At 47.4% G+C, this 23168-nt stretch overlaps 1 protein-coding gene across 2 annotated transcripts in view; it reads right to left on the bottom strand.

Annotated features, from left to right (window-relative positions):
* The window catches only part of DIS3 (DIS3 homolog, exosome endoribonuclease and 3'-5' exoribonuclease), an 859785-nt gene extending 846059 nt beyond the window's left edge, over positions 1-13726 (bottom strand). The window contains exon 1 of one of the 2 annotated variants that reach the window (XM_069639429.1): positions 13439-13726. In XM_069639429.1, the coding sequence (XP_069495530.1) occupies positions 13439-13666 (228 nt within the window). In that variant the 5' untranslated portion in view covers positions 13667-13726. The remainder of the gene's footprint in view (positions 1-13438) is intronic. The other variant, XM_069639430.1, reaches the window with a different exon arrangement.
* Between the last annotated feature and the right edge of the window lie 9442 nt (positions 13727-23168).

The raw sequence follows: 23168 nt of genomic DNA, 5'->3' as shown, positions 1-23168 counted from the left end.
TATCTGAGCCAATTATCTCAGACCACTTTGACAACAATCCTTCTGCCGGTCAATGACGAAGGCCCAGATTTTTGTACACCTTTGACGCCATACCACCTCCTGCCTTATATTCAGACAACCAAATCTGCCATCCATTGCCATACTGCAATACTGCACCTTCATTCTGCAGTATTTTCCTCAATTTCCTATATTCTCCCATCGTGCAGTCTCTGAGATCTTTAACTCTCGCAAGTCTTTTATAACTGATCCATTTGTCATCTTCAATCAAATCGCTCAACCACATTACTCCACTCAGGAACCAGTTCAACCAATGTAACGGTCTCCCATTCAACAATATCCCTGGATTCAGCCAGATTGGGGTAAAATCATTATCACAGACCTTACGTTTACTCTTCTTCCAAAGCTCCTTCCAACATGTTCGTAGAAATTTTGTTGGCGGAAATGACAGATATCCAGATCCATCCACCGTGGACAGCATAGCCCTAGGCGGCAACGCAGATGAACGACTTGACTCCCCCAGCATCCAGACATCATTTGAATTTTCAACAAAGGGAACCAGATGTCTGGCACCAAAAGCCAAATGGTCATTTTCAAAATCTGGAACCCCTAAACCTCCACAGTCCTGGGGCAACTGCAATTTCCACTATTTAAGGCGCGGCTGTTTATTCTCCCAGAGAAAGGACTGGATTAGACTTTCAATTTTCTTCAAAAAGCTCTTTTTAATGTTCAAGAGGAGCATACTAAGCACATAATGGACCCGCGGTGTTGTCATTTTGATTGCATGTACTCTCCCCCATAGACTCAACTTAAGCTCACTCCATCTCTTCAAATCAAACTCCAAGGATTGAACCACATTAGTAAGGTTGACATCCATAATTTTTGAGACATCACTGGTCAACCAAATCCCAAGATATCTCATCTTGTTCGGACACCAATTGAAGGCAAATTTGCTAATTTTCAAAATAGTGCATGATTCCTGCCCCTCATGTCCCCAGCCCTCAAAAATGTCAGGCTGGAGCCAGGCCACGATCACCTACATGGCCCTCAAGGGCCTCTCCATCCCTCCAAAGACCCACTTGGAGTCCGACTTGGCGCTTGTGGCACCAGACTCACTCACTCCCATAGGATAACATTGGGGATTGGACTTGTAGTGCATTGATGGGGACAAGATGGATGCCCCCACATAGTTCGGTTCCCAGAACTGCATGTGCAGTCTAGTCTTTTGGGTGTGGTTCAGCCCAGAGACACCTGGGATACCCAGAGACTATTTAAGCCATGCCCAGGCTGAGAAACATATTTTGTGTTTTCTGCACCTGCAGCGTGACACTCACTGTGTTCGGATCGGTCTCCAGTAGACCTGCAACTTTCTTCTTGTTCTTGCAGGAGCTGAGCGCAGAACACCGTTAGGAACAGCCTTACCTTGCGGCGCTTCTGCCCATCATTCATCGCTCCTTCTGTTCTGCAGGCATCTTTGGCGGTGTCATTCCCATCCCGGCACGCCACTTCCTAAGGAAAAGGGAAAAGAACAGAAAAAGGCATTAGTAAGCATTCAGCAAATCTTCGCTTATTTTTAAAGACTGTACGAGCTTCAAACGCTTACCTGAATCCCAGCCGCTCTGGGGGAACTCTGTCTCCGGAACTTCTCATCCATCTGCAAGAGGGAAAAGACACTCCAGGTTAGCGTGGAAACATCTAGAGGCGCCACATACCACGCTTACTCACCGCATTTCTTCTTCATAACCGGCATCCACGCTGAAAACGTCGCGGCACCTAAAAGACACAGAAAAAGAACTCAGTTCAATACAAATACGAAAAAGGGGTTGCATCGCGCTCTCACTCACCTTCAGTGCTACTCATCTCAGTAGCACGTCGCCATCCCCGGACGCCGGCCATCATCTAAGGAAGGAAAGGAACGAAGTTAGAGAACTGTTCAAAAGACTCATTATACTTACCTGTCAGACTCTTGCCAGTGAAGTAGCTAGGCAGCACGAGCCCGTATCAATCAACGCGCCCCTGCGCTGAAAGCAGGACGTAGAGCACACTTTCCAAGAAAACAAGGTGAGCTGTGGATCAAAGGGAAGGGTTGGACTCCAGGGAAGAAGGGGTTCAAGCACAAAGAGATAATAGGGAATTAAACTCTACCAATCCTGTGTTTCAGGCCCAGTCTCCAGTCGAGTAGACTCCAGGGAAGGGTTCTAGGTCGTAAGAGGTCAGAACAGGCTGAGTGACGTCCCCGTGGATACCAGGTGAGCGTTACAGTGCACAAATTCGCCGCTGGTAGTGCTTCCGATTTGGACCAATTGATTTTGTATCCAGATATTCTGTGAAATACACCAATCAACTCAATCAGCACAGGAATGGAGTTCTCAACATTCTGCACTACCAGTAACATATTATCCGCATATAGCCAAACCTTTTGACTGGCTTCACCATAAAATACCTTCAATTCTCACCTCTTCCCTTATCCTCACACATAGCAATTACAAACAGGATGGGTGACAATGGACAACCCAGTCTCGTGCCTCTTTCAAGTTAAAAAATGTCAGGGTTCATGCCATTAGTCCGAACACATGCAGTAGGGCGTGAGTAAAGTAGTCTTATCCATCCGATCACGTTTCCCCCAAATCCGAATCCCTCCAAGGCACTGAAAAGATATTTCCACTCAATACGATCGAATGCTTTTTCCGCATCCAATGATAACGTCACCACATCATTCTGATGTTCCCTGCTTTCAAATACAGTCAGCAAAAGTCTTCTCATATTTTCCGATGTAGGTCTTCCTTTCACAAAACCTGACTGACCTTGATCTATGATATCCATTAGAGAAGTCTCAATCCTTAAGGACAATGCTTTGGCTAAAATTTTGTTGTCAATATTCAGCAAACTTATTGGACGATAACTGTCCGTTTTAACTGGTGGTTTCCCCTCCTTCAGAAAAACAGATCGATGCGTGCCTTGTTGAAACTGGAAGACAACCATCCCTTAGAGATACATGCAACATTTCCAACAGAAGTTCAAAAACCTCATTTGGAAATATTTTGTAAAGTTCCGCTGGCAGTCCATCTGGACCTGGACATTTCCCAGAGTTCATTGCACAAGCTGCCGTCCTGAGATCCTCCACACTTCACTCTCTTTCCATGCATTCCAAAGATTCAGAACTATTTTTCTTCAAAAGACAGTCATCAATGAATTGACATATCTCACTCGCAGATAAGTTGACTTCTGAAGAATATAGGGTTTTGTAATATCACTGAAACGTTGCATTAATTTCCATAGGATCAAAAGTCACCACCCCATCTGGTTTCTCTATTGCATTAACAGTTCTCTCGTTATCCATGACTCTCAAACGATGAGCAAGAAGCTGATCACATTTTTCTCCCTTTTCATAGTAATTACTCTTGGTTCGAAAAAGTAACCACTCAGCCTTCGTAGAATACATATCCTCCAATTTTTCTTTTTTCAGTCTCAAATCTCTCAAAGTATCACTTGAAGAGCTTTGCATATTACCCCTTTCAAGACCCTGAATTTCTTCATTGAGCTTTTTCACTTCAGCATCCCTCAATTTCTTTTTCTTGCTTGACAATCCAGTCAGCATACCTCTCGTGTATGCCTTGAAGGCTTCCCACACAAACTCCACCCTGACTTCTCCAGTCCAATTTTCCACTACAAAGAATTTTGCCTCTTGAACTATTTTATCCACAATTTCATTGTCCTCCAGCAGTGTGACATTCATCCGCCATGTATTAGACTTCGGAACAGAAAAGGCCAATTGCAAGTCTATGGAGATCGGAGCATGATCTGAAATCAATAAAGCTCCAAGGTCTCCCCTTTGGAATGATTGCATGCAGAGACCAGAAGTCAGAAGGAGGTCAATCCTTGAATATACCTTATGTCTGGCAGAGAAGAAAGTGTATTGTCTCGTTGAAGGGTTCTGCAGTCTCCATACATCCGAGAGGTTCCATTCACCCATTAGTCTTTTTAATGCTGTCCTTTTCAAATGATTTGCACTGTCGTCTGCCCCCATGCTTTTATCAAGTTCAGGCTCCAGAACAACATTAAAGTCCCCTCCCACAATAACATTACTTACTTGCATATTCTGTAAAAACTGTGCTAGACGAAAAAACTACCATCTCCACAATTCGGAGCATATATGTTGCAGAATCAATACAGAACATCCTGAATATTTGCAGTGACACAGACAATCCTCCCTTCATCATCCTTCTCACATTTCATCTCAGTAATCGACAAGTTCCTTTTAAACAGAATACACACACCTCTAGAACAAAAGAAATAAATCCTTCATCATTGATGGCCACAAAATCACTGGGCGTCTACCTAGATGCCTCCCTTAACATGTCACAGGCAGATCAACCACATCGCCTCAAATTCAGCCTACGCCACAAAGCCTAACAACGCTAGTAAACTGTTTCTCTCCAAAGAAAAAATAGCCTTACTGTCGCCAGAACACTCATCTGCAATTCACTACTCTATGGCACCTCAGAAAAAAACGTACATAAACTACAAGTCTGTAATGATTTTAACTAAAGCATAGCGCCAATGTGCGCTTTTTACAAAAATATACCGCTTGTGTGCAGTACACCCAGAGCTATAATGAACAATTGCTTCAGGCCTCAGTGGAAGCTGCTCGATGCACGCTTCATTTTATTCCATTGGTAAACATGTTTTCAATACTGTCTAGTGCTCATGTTATTTTGCAATTCTTCAAGGGCACGTTGGAGAGAAGCTACACAAATAGACAGCTAAAACTGAGCCACGTGCCATCTGGTAATTGATAACGTTGTGGAATGTAGCTATTTTACTGCTTTCATGAGAAAGGGAAAAGCTTTGCCTTTTTGGGTTGCTATGGGTCACTCCGGTCGGGGCCGATGGGAACTTTTTAAATCGGCAGAGACTTGGAAAAAAAGCCAGAAAGTGTAGGAAAATGCCATCATGCATTTGCAATAGCTTATAAAGGGGGCGCCCGGAAAGTCAGACAGAGAAAGCTTTGCTGGTAGACAGACGCATCGTGCCAGGCCTGTTGATATTAAGATCTCTCTGCCTGCCTGTGGAGGTGCTTTCCAGTGCAGTTTTTCTGGCAAGATGAAGGCATTCTTTAAACCCTGTATCAACGGTGATGTATTTTTTCTTAACTACTTTTATTACTTATCCTTGTTGTTTTTATGCATGTATCTATGCTTTTGGTGAATAAATAGGCCATATAAGAGCCATTTTATAATCTAACTGAGTGTGTGTCTGTGTCTGTGAATAATTGTCTCCCAGCGTCCAAGGTTGTTTTTCAGTTAGTGTACTGGAGAGAAAAATAAGCAATATATATCGTGCACTTTTTGAGAAGTAAAACAAAGTCACACAGAACAATGCCTTCCGGGGAGCTATGGACCTGGGTAAATACGCACACATCTCTGAAGCAAGGAGATACGTTCACTAGCTCCCAGTCAGAGAGAGAAATCAAATTCAAGACTCTCTCCATCACCAACCGTTGCTTATCTAACCATGCATCAACATACCTCACCCAGAAACTTAAAAGACAGGCCCACATGAGGTCTCAGCGACCTGCCTACTAACACTGCCTGACTGTACCAAGATTCAACCGCAAAAGAGCAGGAGGCTAAAGTTTCCCAGTCTGTGCGTCTAGCCTCTGGAACAACCTCCCCCACTCACTTGCAGGCTCAACTATCGTACCTTGTGTTCTGAAAGAAACTTAAAACACACCTTCTTAACTAATTACTGCACTGTTTTTCTCTATGCTCTGAACTTCTGTACTGTAACTAGCACCTAGATGCCTGCGGGCTATGTGCGCTGCTATAAATGTCTAAATCAATAAAGTCTGGTTTCTCCATAATCATTTAAATGTCTAAAAGGAATATACCACAAGCCACCATGGTATACCTGGACTGCTCTGGAGTATTGGTGGGGGAAAAAAAAAAAAACTTGCCAACGGGCAGTTGGAGAGTGATCCCTGGCATGAAGAAGCATGGATTTCTACCGTCTAGCATGGATTTCTACTGATGCGTCCACATTCAAAATGACGCAAGTTGGCGGCAACAATTTCCCAGTCAAAGCTGCCCAACTCTCGAACTCCCTTCCCCTCCATCTCTAAGGGCGAACCAAACTTATTCTAACTTCAGACTTAACATTATCAACTGGTTCAAAGAAAACAAACAATAACACTAGCATGACCCTTCGAATCTTTACTACCTTTCGTATATATGTAGTTCACCCCCACGCCCCACAGATGTACTGTATATACTTACCTCACTACTGTAATATACTGTCAAAAATGACTATGCATTTGATATCTTGTAACATATCCACTGTATACTTTTCTGCCTGTCATTACCATCTACTGTACTTTACACTGTATTTTGCATTGCATTTTTGTAACTTTGTAAGCTGAAAATATCCTTGTCCCCGCACCCCGATACCCTCGGGTCTGGTGCGTGTTATAAATAAATAAACAAACCGTGTTACCTTCCCTGGCCTTCTCTCTGCGGTCTGCATTAGGTTCTATGTCTCATAGTTACAATAAGAAGTTCATACCTGGTGACATGCAAGCTGCTAATGTCGCTAAACACCTGTTCAGCATACAGTGTGCGCCCTGGTAGGATTGGGCCAGGTACTGACACAGTTCATAAATGGCAGCCCACCTTGAGCCTCATTTGTCGGGACTGAAACTTTGTCCATCGATTTTGGGGGCCAAGAGCATGTCAAAAAGGTCCGCCAGCAATGGGACTAATGGAACTGTCTAGAATGGAATCCACATGGACATATGCTTTTAACATTGAAAAAGCCCCGAAATCACCACCCTTTCATCAAGTCTGTACCTTCAGAAAGTCCTGTGGCTACCTCAGAACGAGGGAGCAGCGGGATCCAGGTGAGTCAGGTAAGAGGTGTGGTAAGATGCCAAGCATTGAATACTCGTTTGGTAATTCATTTGGTTGGGATCATCTCAGTGTCCGCTTGCATGCCCAAGCCTGTCTGAGCCACTCACATGTACCCTTGCTCTGTAAAAGACATCCGCTAGACAAGGACTTTGAAATAACTACCGAAAGATAAGTTATAAAGGTGGGTTTATTAACGCATAAGTTAATACATGGAGAAAATAAGGGGACATCCTTTCCCATCCAGAGCAGCAAGACCAACTGTCATCCCTGGAATCCAAAAGTCCCCTCCCAGGTTCCACTCTGATGTCACAACCCACTAAGTAGCACTGAGCCACATAATCAAGCTGCAAGCTAAGATTATGACACTTCTCCCTCCTTACCCCTGGCAGAATCCTGTGCAGTTCCCTTAGGGAGCACTACAGAAGATTAAGACTACAGGTATATGCAATAAACCCCCGTTGGTATCAGTCTGTACCACAAAGATTTAGCTGTGGCTAAGCAGTCAGACTTATCTCAAGAGGGAGATGAGCAGTATTCAGGGTTTACACCATAGGACTACAATACTATGGAACAAGGAAACACGGACCAAAGCTTTGTATCAAAAAGAATATATATTTATTTTACACCCTCTGATGTTCACACACAAATCACTATTATTAAAGTAAGTTAAAAACATCAGGAAAAGTATACACAACTCCCCATTTAAATTGTTGACAAGTTTGAGCAAGAGTGAAAACTGAGCAAAACGGCACAGTGTTAACTAAGCAGAAATGGCACTCTATCAATTTCTTCAGAGGGAGGGAAAGAACAAGTTATACAGGTTTTAACCCCTACAACACACCAGCAACACTTCCCAATTGGATTGTGAACAAATCAAGCAAGTCAGCACTTTAGCATCAACAGTACTTGGGTGAAAACCGAGCAAAATGGCACTTCAGCAATTGATAAAGGGGAAGGAAAGGTTGTTATAAGAGGTTTAGGTGCACCAACACATTTCTTGAAGAGAAACAGTCTAGAGAAGGCAGTTGTAACAGATTTAGCCAGAGTCAAGAGGCTTGTGCCAGAGTCAGTGGTGCAAGGCAAAGTGCCTAGGTTCAAAATGTTCTAGTAGCTGCAGTCAAGTCTTTGTTAAACGATTGAAAAGGCAGTTGCAGGACGTAGAAAGATAATGTTGGACGAAAAGGTGGCCAGCCCAGAAGGTAAGTAAAGGATTTAAAACACCTTCAGCAATACCCAGCGAAAAGGGAGGCCTGGCGGAACAATGTACCTTGAAAGTGGAAGAGGCTCCTGCGTTGGAGGTAGTTCCTGGTAGTTCGGAAGATCCTGCAGAGGAAGAGAGGCTCTCGTCGTGGAGGAAGGTTCAAGTTACTGCACTGCCCAGGGATGAAACCAGCTGCGGTGCTGCCGAAACGGAATAAAAGGTGCACTCCTTTAAATAGCGGTTGTAGTGGATGGGTGTCTGGCTATCCGGTCTCCTAGTGCTTGGCACTGGCGATTCAACCAAGGCAGGTCCTGGAAGGCGATTGGCGACCTGGTTTGCCCCACCAGCTCAAGGGAAGAAGACTCTTGCAGGTGAAGATCTTCTCGAGTCGTTGGAGAAAAGTGGTGAGGATCTGCAGCAGGGCTTCACTGGTGGTTCAGTCGTTGCAGATGTCTTTGGCTTCTCTCCTCCAGTGGCGAAGTCTTGTCCTCCAGTCCTCAGGACCCTGCTTTTATGCAGCAAGACCCCCATTCATACACCCTAGCTGTCACTCACAGTGGGGTGGCTATCCTGGCGGGATAACCCCCCCAGCCTACCAGGGCAGAGTGCGACTTGGGTTGCCTAGGTAACCCTGTCCAGGGTGCCTATTCTCCCTGCCACACATCCCGTCAACCCCAGACTCAGTGATGCCAAAAGGAGGGCTTCTGTGCAGAAGCCCGCCAAAAGGACGAACAAAGGATCCCCGACCTGGGTTAGGATTTCAGAGAAAGACGAGAAAGAAATATTATTAAAGTTCTGGCAATAAAAACATACTGGAGTAAAGTTAATATTAAAATAAACCAGCAGTATTTTAGAGGCCATCAGTAAAAGTGGTAGCCTCGAACAATGGGAAAATCCCATAGGGAAATATTGGCGGTTGAATATTTACAGTAGTAACCACTGCCACCAGCCAGAAACTTTTGGAGAGAGGGACTGTACGGTAACCCCTCGAAAATGAACACTAGGGAAAAACTATTGACCCTTTCCAGTACTTCCATAGTAAAATGGGTTGTACTGGTTTAGTTCATAATTATTGACTAGTAAAGTCAATGGGGACTTTACATGCCCTGGGAGACAGTAGTCAGTGCCAGGGTATGGAGTCTATGTTTGGGGGTCGCTACGACACCCCTGTGGTACTGCACTGAGGGTGCTATGTAACACACGTTAAAAAGATGATTCCTATGAGGGGGAGAAAATCCCCATAGACCATAAGCACACAAGATAGCCTAAAACACACACTAGCAATCTGTCTAAGAGTGGGAGAAAAAAGGTCTCACTCTTAGCAGGAGAAAAAAAATAAACCCTTCAAGTCCAGCAAAGCTGCTGGGGGACTCTATAGGTAATGGAAATTAGCCTTAGAAGATATTCTCCCTAACAACCCCTGCTAACAACAAACACCCGCTGGTGAACAACATCCTATCTGCAACACTGCGCCCCACCAACCAAACAGATGGAAGAAAGTATATATCATCATAAAGGACATCTGCGACTCACACTAGCCCAGAGGTAAAATTACCACTGGAACAAACATGCCATGCCTCAGAAAATCCCTAAAGAATCTTATACTGAAAAACAGACTGAAAACGGTGTCACTCACTCACAAATGCCTCAATAACGCTGCTCCACGATACCTTGTGCAGAGAATCACCAAACAAAACGTCTTATCGACCCACTAGAACTGTCAACGCCAACTGTCTAATCGTACCTAGATTCAAACTAGCCAAAGCCAGTGGGGCAGCCCAGCTTTGGAACTCCCTCCCACCAGCCTTGAGGACTGACCAAACATTTCTGAAATCAACTGGCTAAGGGAAAACGATCACTAACCATCATACTGACTACCCAACTAGCATGCTTTATGGCTCTCACACAAATCTGACAGGATCGCATGATCCCCTACTGGCCCATGTGCTTCAGGCACCTATAACATTTGTAAATATGGAATTTATAATTGACCTTATATATTCATATATCTGCTCACTTGTGATGATCATCATTGTAATTTGCCTACACGTAAACTATGTTTACCACTCCCTAAATTGTTCTGTACTAGGGATTGTTGCTTACTGCTGTTTTGTATCCTTGTATCCCAATTATCCTTAAGCTGAAAGTAATCTTGTAACCTTATCTGTACCCTGCGCCCTGATACCTCTGGGTCTGGTACGCATTATAAACAAACAAACAAACCACTATTACAAAATGCCACAGACCATCCCTAAAGCCTGTACGCCCACACCAGCTAACAACCCGCTGATGAAACAACCATTTAAATCATGACAGACCTTACCCAGTAGGCACCCTGCACACCACAACCACTAAACTAGACCACCCACCACACAGACGTGTGGCCACCATGTCCATGCCCAACATACCCACTACAAGGCAACCCAAGCAAATGCAAAACCTAACTGCCCAACCTAATAGACAGTACCCACTGCCCCATAGCCGCGAAATAGACAGCACCTAACTGCCACCGGCAAAATGGACAGCACCTCACTGCCCCCGCAAGAGCCCACCCGGCCACTCCAGCAATTACCAGGAGAAAACTACCCTACAAACAAAACACCACTGCACAAACAGATATGACAAATGAGTATTACATCCCAAATAGGGACGTACGTGGGTAAACTTACAACCAAATGTCACCGCGCCTAAATCAGCACCGAGCCCCGTACCCTCATGTCCTACGATACAAGAAATGCAAACAGCCCCGCAGAGAAGAGTCCACCCCCCTGCAAAAAGAAGCTATGTCACATCAACACAATACATGGCCAAGAACCCTGCACCCACAAGTCCTCACCGCCACCCCCACAGTGTCCTAAACAAAAACAGACCACAACATGAACACAACTATCCCCTGCACTTAATTTACAGGCCTTAAACAGCTAACAAACCCAGGGCCCAACCCAATACACGTACTAACCCCGAGGCCACAACATATACACAACAGCATGACCGTCTTACCCCGCCCCCAACACCTACCTCAATTAGTCCTCAGGACTCGTGAGAGCCTTCATCCAGATGTACAAACCCCACAGATCCGGATCCAAGTCTCTCAAACTTTCTGCAATGCCACAACACTTGTTGCAGAAAACCTGTGGCTGCTGCATGGAACTTCCCTCATGGGCTCTTCCGACAGTAGCACCACCTTTTCCCTTGCCATGGTCGTCCATTGTCCCATGTCCATTCTCTGCACCATGTCAATGTTCGAAACGACACCACAGCCCCTTGAGACCAATTTCCTCACAGCGCCATGAAGCCCCTTGTCCAGGAACGCCAGCCTTTGTTTCCGACAAATGAACAACGGGTTCTACTGGGACGGGCCGTATGCCCCTGCTCCACACAACACAGTCACTTAGCCCTGGAGCTCCTGACACAGACTCAGCTGAGACAAAAGCTGACCTCAGCCCCTCCAGAGCCGCACCACTTTGCTGGCCCAGGCTATCAGCACCCGTGCTGCGGTCACCCTGAATACCCGCATACGTTGTCATTCCCTTATCTGGCAGCGAAGGGCAACCACCGCCATCTGCCTGCCCAACCACTGCAAACAAACCCCTGATACCTTGTTGCGGCGCAGATCCCCTGCAGTCAGTCATCCTAATTGCTGCAGAAACATCCACTGCAGAGACTGGCAATCTTCCACGGCACACCACTGACAACAGCCTCTAGTAGACCACGGAAATAGTACACCGGCCAACTTGCACAGTGCACCCGCTGACGGCGGGCAACACAGCCTCCAGTCAGCCCACGGTCCAGCAGCTGTTCCTCCCAGCCACCTCAGCCTTCCGACAGCCACCTGGCGCACGTGCGGATCAAACGACCATGTGATCCTTCCCCCTTGGTCAAAACACCTCACATGGGGCACCTCAGTTGCTCCTGCTACCGCCCCGTTGGCAGGATCCACCGAGCCAACTCCTTCTGGCCGTCCGAACCCGGTTCAAATGTGGAATGTCACCTCTGGAAGGCGGTACTCCACTCCAGCTGCCCCTTCCAGGCAGCACAAACCTCCTTGTCGCCAGTGAAATAACTACCAAAAGGTAAGTTATCAATGTGAGTTTATTAACGCATAAGTTAATACGTGGAGAAAATACCGGGACATTCTTTCCCATCCAGATCAGCAAGACCAACTGCCAACCCTGGAATCCAATAGTCCCCTCCCAGGTTCCATTCTGATGTCACAACCCACTCAGTAGCAGTGAGCCACATAATCAAGCTGCAAGCTAAGATTATGACAGACTTCAAGCAGGAGACCTGTGCAAGTCTTGACAATGCAGTGAGAAAATCGCTTTGCCCCATTTACCAAAATTCAGACATAAGGGGCCTCATTAGGACCCTGGCGCTAAGTCTTTAACGGCACCGTAAAAGGCTGCGGCGCCGTTAAACACTTAGCGCCTTACTACGAGGTCCCTTTGAGGGACCCGACCTGAACGGCTGGTCTAGACCAGCCATTAAAGTAGAGACCTGCAAGGGGACCTTGGTGCCAAGTACGGTACCGCAGCGCCTTCCCCATTCCCATAGAGCCCTGTGGGGCGAAAATGGGAATGGGGAAGGGCCATGGTTCAATGGGGAATTACCGCCCCGCCAACCTTGGAATGGGGTGGTAATTCCCCATTGAACCATGGCGGACCCGTTACAACACCGGCACCAACCATGGTGCTAACAGCGCCATGGTTTAGCGCCGGTGTTGTAATGAGGGCCAAGGACAGGTTTGTTTTTACAGTATAATGTGGTGTGAGGAAGCAGGGTGCCAGTTATGGACCTTTCAGTGTTCTTCCAGGTTAGCTCATGGCAGATGAATTCCGAGATACCCTCGAGGAGACATTTCCCTAGCAGTCCCTGGAAACAATGCGCGAAAAACGTACAAAATAATTGGCAAACCAGCAGGGGTCTTTAGTGAACCCCTATTGACAGCTCTGACCACCACGTACACCTCCAAATTTCAAAAGACGGTCCTGACATCAGGATAAATATAGGGAGGGTATAACACTCCATTCTCTCTGCCCACCCCCATCCATTTAAAACTGACTGTGCCAAAACCCAGGCAGTTTGGTGACGGTCCTGAAAAGGGTGCAGTTCTGGAAGGAGCACGAAAAGGGTACAGTTCTGCAAAGCAAATAAAAGGATACAGTTCTGAAGCATGTCTAAATGGAAGCAGTCTGGAAGTGTTTTCACAAGGGCACTTTTCGGCAATTGTGAGGAGAAGAACTTCTGAAGAAGGCAATTTTTGGAACCAGCGGGGTGCTGAAATTGAAAGACGAGGTGGTGCAAGGAGCAGTTGTATCAATTTTAAAGGGCTCACCTGGTGCAATAACACGTTGGTGTCTGGAAGCAAGTAGTGAGACCCGGGGAGTAGACGACTCTGCAGAGGTGGCTGTGGTTGCAGGACAGTCCTGTCGGGCTCAGGCGGGGGGCAGTGCAGGCAGATCGGGCTTCCACAGCCGATGTCATCACGAAGGTAATGCTCACGGACGATCTTCAGTACCCCACCCGAGCGGGTCTTCTTCATAAAAGTCTTAGACTTCAGCATCTCTCCAAAACCCGATACGTGTCCAGTAAGAACAACTCTGCAGCCCGCAGCATGGGTTCCAATACGGAGGCGGAACTAAACAATGCAGTGACCGCCCTCAACTGGGGACAGTGAGCAAACGCGGAGGCCATTTTAGACTGGTCAAGCTTCTCATTAATTGTAAAAGCAGAAAGGCCGAAATACCCAAAAAAGAAAACACTTGAAACATAAAAAAAAGGTTTTCAGCAACAGTATAAATAATAGAAACTGTTGTATGAAGTAATATATGTATAAAGTATTGATATAAATCAACAAACATTACGCACATTATATTACGAGAAAGACAAAACGTAACTAAATATTTAAAACATCATTTATATAATCCTTTCACAGGGAAATAGCTTTACATTTTAGTTATTCTATGCTGAATCAATCGAGCTTCCCCATTTTAAAATGGCGCTGCGTTTACTACCCTCAGTCCACGGTTCTGCTGCTCTTGTCCTTTTTCATTTACTAATTCTGGTTTTCGAACTTTCCGTCTTCTGTATATACGGTGTCCAGCCTCTTCTCTTGGAGCAGTGGTATTCAAACTGTGTTACCCCCTCACACCTCACCCGGGTTAACCCCCTTCTTTTCATGATCTTTTACAAAATATGATCTGTTTCTTTAGATCTCTGTTTATGGTTAGATCCACTACAGGACAGCAGTTATAAGCAATTATTTAGGGGGTTGGGGGTTTGGGTGGCTAACCCCCCCCTCGCCCCACCCCACCCCCAATCAAAAAATTGACGAAAATGTATGTAATGTGTTAGGTCGTTATTGGTTATTTTTAACATTGGATCTGGTACATAACAGGAGTTATGTTGTGGCCTCCAAGGACGACAGGACGCCCAAGGTAGTTGCAACTGCTTTTATTCAACAACAGAACAGGGGTAGCAATAGTCTGAGAGATGGGACAGGGCGAGTACTCACAGTCTTGGCTGGGCTTCCCAGTTAACCTCACTGGAAGCGGGTGTGCAGGGGACTGCACACAGTGTACTTCCAGGGCCCCCAGGAGGCCTCCTATGGCATTGGACTTACGCCCTGGAAGTGAGCCGTTATTGACTTGGGCCTTCAGTCACATTGGCCCCTCATAAGGAGCAGCGCTGTCCAGACCGACCTGTCTGGCGCTCCACCAGCCTCCAACCTCGCGCCAAGAGTTCCCGCTCGTGGAGTGCAGGTCCGCAAGATCACGTTGGCTAAGATCTCGAGACCATGCTCCCGCGATCACGTGATGTCCCCACGCACCTCCTTTGCTGGGAAAAAGGACAGAGAGTCACCCCATGACGAAGTCAGCAAACCTGCTGGGTTTTCTCTTCTCCCTTTGCGGTCTGTCCTGGTCTAAGCGGGGAGCAGGGTTGTGGGGGTACTCCTGGGGAGGTGCAGGTGATTCGGGTCCTCCTTGTCTTGCTTTCTGCTGCAACTCTCTGGGTGAAGCGGGGGAGCTGCTGCTTTAGTACTCAATGCTGTAGGGTGGCTCTGGGGCACCCCTTTCTGGCTGGCAGGGACTTTCAGGTGGTTCTGGAGGGTCTTGGTCTTCTCCGGTTTCCCACGGTGGCTGTGTGCAAGGTTCCTTGCGCCGGTACATGGCCAAGCTTTCTAGGTTCCATTTTCTTCCGTCGCTGATGCAGATGTGGTTGGGCCCTTTGGCTGCGACTTCTATGGGACTGCTGTACCTGGAGCCTGTCACTGTGTCCTTGTGGGGAAGCCGTATCTTGACCAGGTCGCCTTTGTTGACTGATGTGCGACGGGCAGCCCGCCGCATGTCTCCTTGCGTCCTCATGGCTTCCTTGCTCCGCTGCATGCGGAAGACTACGTATCCATGTCCACCTCTTCGTCAGCTCTCACTTGTTGGATCCACGGTGGTACCAGTGTGGATGCTGCCCTTCTCCCCCTCAGCAGTTGGAAAGGTGAAACGCCGGTGACCGCGTTTGGAGTGATGCGGTGGGCTGCAACGGCCTCTTTGACCGTCTTATGTGGGTCCAAGCCTGAGGCATTCGCAAGTTGCAGCGCCCCTTTGATGAAGCGGTTAGCCCGCTCGACAAGGCCGTTGGCCTGAGGATGTTAGAGACTTGCTCTACGCTGTTGGATGTTGTTGTGTTTGAGAAATTTTTTCATTTCACGAGAGGTAAACTGGACCCCATTGTCCGTCGCAATTTGTTCGGGTAGGCCCTCGCGCTGTAATATGGCGGTAAGTGCTTCTATGACGGTTTTGGTGGTGATGTCCGAGGTGAAATCGACTTTGACCCACTTAGAGAAATAGTCAACCGTGACTATGCCGTATTTGTGTTCTGGGGGCATGCTATCCAGCGGTCCGATGAAGTCCAATCCCAGTTTCCGCCACACACCTTTGGGGACATCGGTGGGTAGCATGGGGGCTTGCCTTAAGGACAAGCGCTTGTCACTGTTGGCACACTCGTGGCACCTCTCAACCATTTGCCGTATGTCCTGATCCATGCCTGGCCACCAGTAGGCATCGCGTACCCTGCACCTGGTCATGTTGCACCCCAAATGGCCTGAGTGCGCTCTGCACAGTATCACTTTGTGAATTCCGTTTGGCGGGATCACTCGGTCGCCTCTCAAGATGAGGCCGTTCATGGCAGTGATTTCTTCGTCACCTTCCAGTAGGGGCATATACCTTCGGGAATCGCCCTCTCGTCAGGCCATCCTCCGCGGACCCAGCCTGTCACGCACCTTAGGGCATCGTCTTGATCATTCTCCACCTGCCAGTGGCGCTCACTCATGTCCATATACTCGCCGTTCCTTGGGTCGCTTATTGAGGCTACGACACATTTATCTTCTAGGAATGTGGTCCCTGGGGCATCTTGTTTAAGGAGCCTGGACATGCAGTCCGCTTGTGCGTTTCTCCAGCCCGCAATGTGGGCTATTTCATACGTGTATTCTTGGAGTTTTGCGGCAATTCTGGCCAGTCTCAGGGTGGCAGTCTTGGTGCCACCTGAGCTCAACATGTGGATGAGGGGCTTGTTGTCTGTGACCAGCCTAAACCTTGTGCCCCAAACGTACGACCTGAAGTAGTCAACGGCCCAGGCACACGCCAACATTTCTTTCTCCACGGTGGAGTAATTCTTCTCCGCTGGTGACAGGGCCTTGGATGCAAAAGCTACAATGTTTTCGGTGTCTCCCTTTCTTTGGGTCAGGGTGGCCCCCAATCCGTATGCGCTGGCATCCGTGGTGATGCAGGTGTCCCATTCGGGGTTGAAGGGCTTTGGGCACGGTGCGTGCAGAATTCTGCGTTTGATTTCAGAGAAAGCCCCGTCTTGCTCTGGGCCCCAAGAGTAGGTTGACCCTTTCTTCAAGAGTGTCACGTCTCGGCTAAATTGGAAACTGCCTTGGCGATTGTCTGAGCGCTATCCGGCACGTAAAACTCCTTGAAACTACAACTCCCACAACTCTTGCTATTATAGCCACGTGACATACACGCATGACGTTGCTGTGTTTTCATTTGTTGGGAACTACATTTAACTCCCATCTATCCGGAGATCGAGTGCTCCTAAACTGCTTTTAGTTACGAGCTCTGTTCCCGGATACCCGTTTGAATCCTTGACTACCTGGCGCTTGAATCAAGTTATTGTCTTTGCCTTGTCCTTGTCTGCCTCCCGACGCCTGCCTCCTTCGATTGTTCCCCTTGGATTATATGAACCCGGCTTACCCATTATTGACCTCCCACTTCTAAATCCTTAAGTTTTGGTGACCCGATAACCCGAACATTTCCGTAAGGGAAATAGCGTGAGGTGAACGCTCGCTTCCCTGATCTTTTCATTTCTTTCCTTGCCCACTCCTGTTGCTTTGAACCTTTTTGGGACGCTCTGCTGTTTACACTTTGGATTGCTTCGAACCTTTTTTGGGACGCTCTGCTGTTTACACTTTGGATTGCTTTGAACCTTTTTTGGGACGCTCTGCTGTTTACACTTTGGATTGCTTTGAATTTTTTGGGACGTGCTGCTGCATTGACACTGGATTACTTTGAACATTTCTTGGAACGCCCTGCTGCTTTCACCGTGGTGTTCCTAGGATACTGGCACACCTTCCCTTCACCCCTTCATCCTCCTTGTTTTCTGCATTTCGATACTAGTAGGTTACTGGTATTTAGTTCCTACGGAGCAGGTGAGAGTGGGTAATTGTGGGCGGTGTTGGCTGTTTATTCTCCGGCACAACTTGGCTGCATTTCCTGAACAACTGTATTGTTCTTTGTCCCTCTAGCTCTGACGATTCTGCTCCGGCCTTTTCGCTCAAGCCCCCGGCCTGCCAGGTGTATTGATCCCTGTAGGCTGAGCTCTTGGGAGGGAAGTCTTTGGCACATCACCATAAAGACCCAAGGTTCCTTGAGTGAAAGGAGCTTCCCTAGGGGAAGGATTATCTGCAACGACCAGAAAACAACCTCTGAGTTGTGACAGATTTAGGAGCCTTACAATAACGCCTATTGGTTATGGAGGCTGCATCAGACCCGATGGCAGCACTCATGCAGGCTTTTTCTGCCTTGCGTACCGATATGGCATCCGCCCATGTGACCTTACATCAACGCATGGATGTATTACAGAGCTTCGTGCAGCCATTACCCCATGTTGAGGAATTCGGTGATGCCGCTGCAGCAACACCTCCTCCTGTATCCCCCCAGCTCCAGCTCCGGTTGTCCTTCCTGGGCCCTTTCCTTTGGCCCCACCCGAATGCTTTTTGGGGGATCCCAAGGCGTATCGGACTTTCGTGAATCAATGTCGCCTTCACTTTCTTTGTCGTCCCTTGGCGTTCCCAGACGCTACCACTAAGGCGGCCTTCGTTCTCTCCTATCTAGGTGGCACTGCCGCAGCATGGGCTAATCCTTTGCTGGAAGCTAATGATCCGGCTCTTTATGATTTCGATATGCTAATTCAATCCATGAACAGCGTTTTTGATATGCGATATAAAGCACAAACCTCGGATTTGGAATTTTTGGCTATTAATCAAGGCAAGACGGATCTCTTGACCTACTTGGCTCGTTTCAACCAGTTGGCGGCTGAGACCACGTGGCCAGAACAGAAGAAAGCGGCTGTTTTCTACAAAGGTTTGTCGGATGATCTAAAAGATGCCTTAACAGTGGTGCCCGCCCTTCCACCTGGTTTTCCCGAGTTACTCGACCTGGTTCTTCAAGTTGATGCTCGGATTCGGCAAAGACGGGGCGAACGTCGGTATCCTGATATTCGTACCTCTTCCCGATCAGATGGCACTACTCCTGTTTCTCAAGGCGAAGCCGAACCCATGCAAATTGGGGCCGTCAGGGGTCCATTGTCCAAGGCAGAACGAGAGAAACGGGTACTGAATAACCTCTATGTTTATATTGTGGCCAGTCAGGACACTATATTCGGTTATGTCCTAAAAGGCCCGCCAAACCGGCGGGAAACGCCAGGACTCGTCCATAAACCGGGCCTTTAGGATGAGTCAAATGTACCCGGGCTCAGATGAGTGTTTTCCGTCTTCACATGTGTATCTTACTATGTGTTTCAAGGCCCCTGGCATCAAATCTTTTTCCAAGCCTGTAATGATAGACTCAGGGGCTAGTGGGAATTATATGGATTCTAGGTTGGCCGAACATTACGGACTACCCATAATTCCCAAAATACGACCTGAGGACATACATGCTGTAGACGGTTCCCGTTTGATATCCGGACAAGTTACGGAGCAAACGACTTCACTACAAATGTCCACCTTACAAGGTCATTCAGAATCTATCACATTTGACCTTATTACGGCCCCCCAGTTCGGTATGATTCTGGGTCTATCTTGGCTGCAAACCCATAATCCTGTAATCGATTGGGTTGAACAAACCGTGCGGTTCTCTTCCTCTTTTTGCATACAGAAATGCCTTGGGTCTCACGAGGCAGCAGTCTTCTCTCCTTGCCTGGCCCTGGTGACTAGTGTTCCTTCCATCAGTGCCTTATCCTCTATCCCGGTCCCTGTACTTCCATTGGAATACTGAGAGTACTCGGATGTGTTCGATAAAGGCTTGTCAGAAAAACTGCCTCCACACAGAGACTATGACTGCCCCATTGATCTCATACCTGGGGCAGTCATTCCACACGGTCGTATCTACTCACTTACTCAAAAGGAAGAAGAACACCTGCGAGACTATGTGGACAATGCTTTGCGCTTGGGACACATACGTCCATCCCGTTCACCAGCGGCCTCCCCGATATTCTTCGTACCTAAGAAGGAAGGGGATTTACGCCCATGTGTGGATTATCTTGCCCTCAATAATGTCACGATAAAAAACCAGTATCCACTGCCACTTATCACGGAGCTCCTTGATAAAATGACCTCCTCTACCGTCTTCACCAAGTTGGATTTACGGGGAGCATACAACTTGGTGAGGATACGTAAGGGGGATGAATGGAAAACCGCATTCAAGACGAAATTCGGGCTTTATGAATATTGTGTAATGCCCTTTGGGCTTTGCAATGCCCCAGCGACGTTCCAACACTTTGTTAATGATATTTTCAGGGACTTGTTGGATTGTTGCGTCGTAATATATTTGGACGACATCCTGATATATTCAGAATCCTTATCTCAGCACATACAACATGTACGCTCTGTCCTACTCCGTCTAAGAGAGCACTCCCTCTTTGCAAAACTGGAGAAGTGTGTGTTCCATGCATCGTCTGTAGAGTTCCTGGGATTTCAAATATCTCAAAAGGGAGTGCTTATGTGCACCTCCAAGGTCCGGGCAGTACTGGATTGGCCTGTCCCGACTTCAGTAAAAGCCCTCCAATCATTCTTGGGTTTTTCTAACTTCTACAGACGCTTCATCGCTTCCTTTTCCGAAATAGTTGCGCCACTAACTCGGTTGACTAGTCCGAACGTCCCTTTCCTTTGGGATGAACAAGCGCAATCTGCATTTCACAAATTGAAGGAGGCTTTTACCACCGCTCCCGTCTTGCAGCACCCTAATCCGGCCCTTCCATTTATCGTGGAAGCCGATGCCTCTGCAATTGCCGTGGGGGCCATACTGTCGCAAATTTGTCCAGCTACCCATCGACTACATCCGGTGGCTTTCCATTCTCGGAAACTTACGCCAGCCGAACGAAATTATACGATCATGGAGAGAGAATTACTGGCGATTAAGGTGGTATTTAATGAGTGGAGACATCATCTATTAGGTGCTAAGCATCCCATTACTGTGTATACGGATCATCGGAATCTCCAAGCATTGTCCCATGTGAAATGCACCAATGCTAGGCAAATACGGTGGCATTTGTTTTTTACCATGTTTGATTTCACGGTGACATATCGCCCCGGTCCGTTACATGGAAAGGCGGACGCATTGTCACGTATTGGTACAGATATGGAAACTATGAAACAGTCAACCCCAGTATTGTCCTCAGGGACTGTAGTGTGTGTTTGTTCGGTTTCTCCGTCCATCCTAGATGGGTTAAGAAGATGGGCTAAGGATCATGCTCCTATTCTTAAGGAGTTGGACGCCAAACTCATCACCGGTCTTCCATATGTCAAAGGCTTACTATACCTGCCTGATAATCAAACTCGGCGAAAAGCTCTCGAATGGTCCCATGATCTCCCGTTGGCAGCTCACTCACCCTGGTCGGGCTAAAACCTATGATCTTCTCCACCAATGGTGCTGGTGGCCTGGTATGAAGAAGGACACCGAACAATATGTCTCCAAGTGTGCCGTATGTACACAGTGCAAAAGACAACCGGGCAAACCCGTAGGTCTTCTAATGAGCATGCCATTACCCCCGTATCCGTGGCATACGGTCACCCTTGATTTTGTGGTGGAAATCCCTTGTATCGGGGGCATGTCCACCATTCTTGTGGTTGTGGATGTTTTCACCAAAATGGCACGATTTATACCGTGCTCGGGAATACCTACTGCTTCTATGTTAGCGAGTCTGTTTTTTGACCATGTGGTACTTTTTTTGGACTTCCTACGGTTCTGATTTCTGACCGGGGGTCTCAATTTACCTCGCGCTTTTGGCGCTCCGTTACTTCCTCTTTGGGTATCGATGCCCGCTTGTCCTCGGCCTACCATCCTCAGACGGATGGCCAGACTGAACGTACCAATGGCACTATGGAACAGTTTCTTCGCTGTCTGTGTCTGCAACATCAGTCTAACTGGTTCTCGCTACTGGGTGCAGCAGAATTTGCCTATAACAATTCTATACATTCATCAATTGGCTGCTCTCCATTTTATGCTTTATATGGTCTGCACCCAAGGACTCTGCCGCTTTTCTTGCCTTCTTTAAAGCAGTTTCCCGCAGCTAATGCCGTGAAGGATTCCTTACTTGCCATCCGTAAATCAGTGTTATCCCATTTACAAACTGCGCAACGTCGTACCAAAATGCAGGCTGACAAGCGACGCGCACCGGCTCCTTCGTATTCTTGTGGTGACCGTGTATGGCTCTCTTCAAAACATCTGGCCATTAACGGTAAAAGGAAACTGTTGCCATGTTACCTGGGTCCTTATACGATTCTATGGTGCCTTAACCCTGTCACTGTTTGTCTAGAGATTCCATCTCATTGGCGGGTGCACCCGGTATTCCATGTCTCCTTGCTTCGCCCTTTTGTACCTGGCACACGGTTACCTGCTGTCCCCACCCCAGTTAACGTCCATGGGGAGGACGAGTATGAGGTGCGTGCCATCATGGACACTCGCCTATGTCGTGGGGTTCGGTCTTACCTGATTGATTGGAAGGGGTATGGTCCAGAGGACAGGTCCTGGGAACCGGCCTCTAATTTGAACGCACCCCGTTTGTTACGTGCCTTTTGGTCTCAACGCTTGCGAAGACTCAGGAGAGAGCGCTCATTGTGGAGGGGTACTGTCACGTCACGGCTAAATTGGAAACTGCCTTGGCGATTGTCTGAGCGCTATCCGGCACGTAAAACTCCTTGAAACTACAACTCCCACAACTCTTGCTATTATAGCCACGTGACATACACGCATGACGTTGCTGTGTTTTCATTTGTTGGGAACTACATTTAACTCCCATCTATCCGGAGATCGAGTGCTCCTAAACTGCTGTTAGTTACGAGCTCTGTTCCCGGATACCCGTTTCAATCCTTGACTACCTGGCGCTTGAATCAAGTTATTGTCTTTGCCTTGTCCTTGTCTGCCTCCCGACGCCTGCCTCCTTCGATTGTTCCCCTTGGATTATATGAACCCGGCTTACCCATTATTGACCTCCCACTTCTAAATCCTTAAGTTTTGATGACACGATAACCCGAACATTTCCGTAAGGGAAATAGCGTGAGGCGAACGCTCGCTTCCCTGATCTTTTAATTTCTTTCCTTGCCCACTCCTGTTGCTTTGAACCTTTTTGGGACGCTCTGCTGTTTACACTTTGGATTGCTTCGAACCTTTTTTGGGACGCTCTGCTGTTTACACTTTGGATTGCTTTGAACCTTTTTTGGGACGCTCTGCTGTTTACACTTTGGATTGCTTTGAATCTTTTTGGGACGTGCTGCTGCATTGACACTGGAT

This window comes from Ambystoma mexicanum, chromosome 7q (genome assembly GCF_040938575.1).
Source record: "Ambystoma mexicanum isolate Mex_15411 chromosome 7q, UKY_AmexF1_1, whole genome shotgun sequence".
NCBI lineage: Eukaryota > Metazoa > Chordata > Amphibia > Caudata > Ambystomatidae > Ambystoma > Ambystoma mexicanum.
Note: the sequence above shows the minus strand (reverse complement) of the source record. Positions and strands in the feature narration are given on the sequence as shown.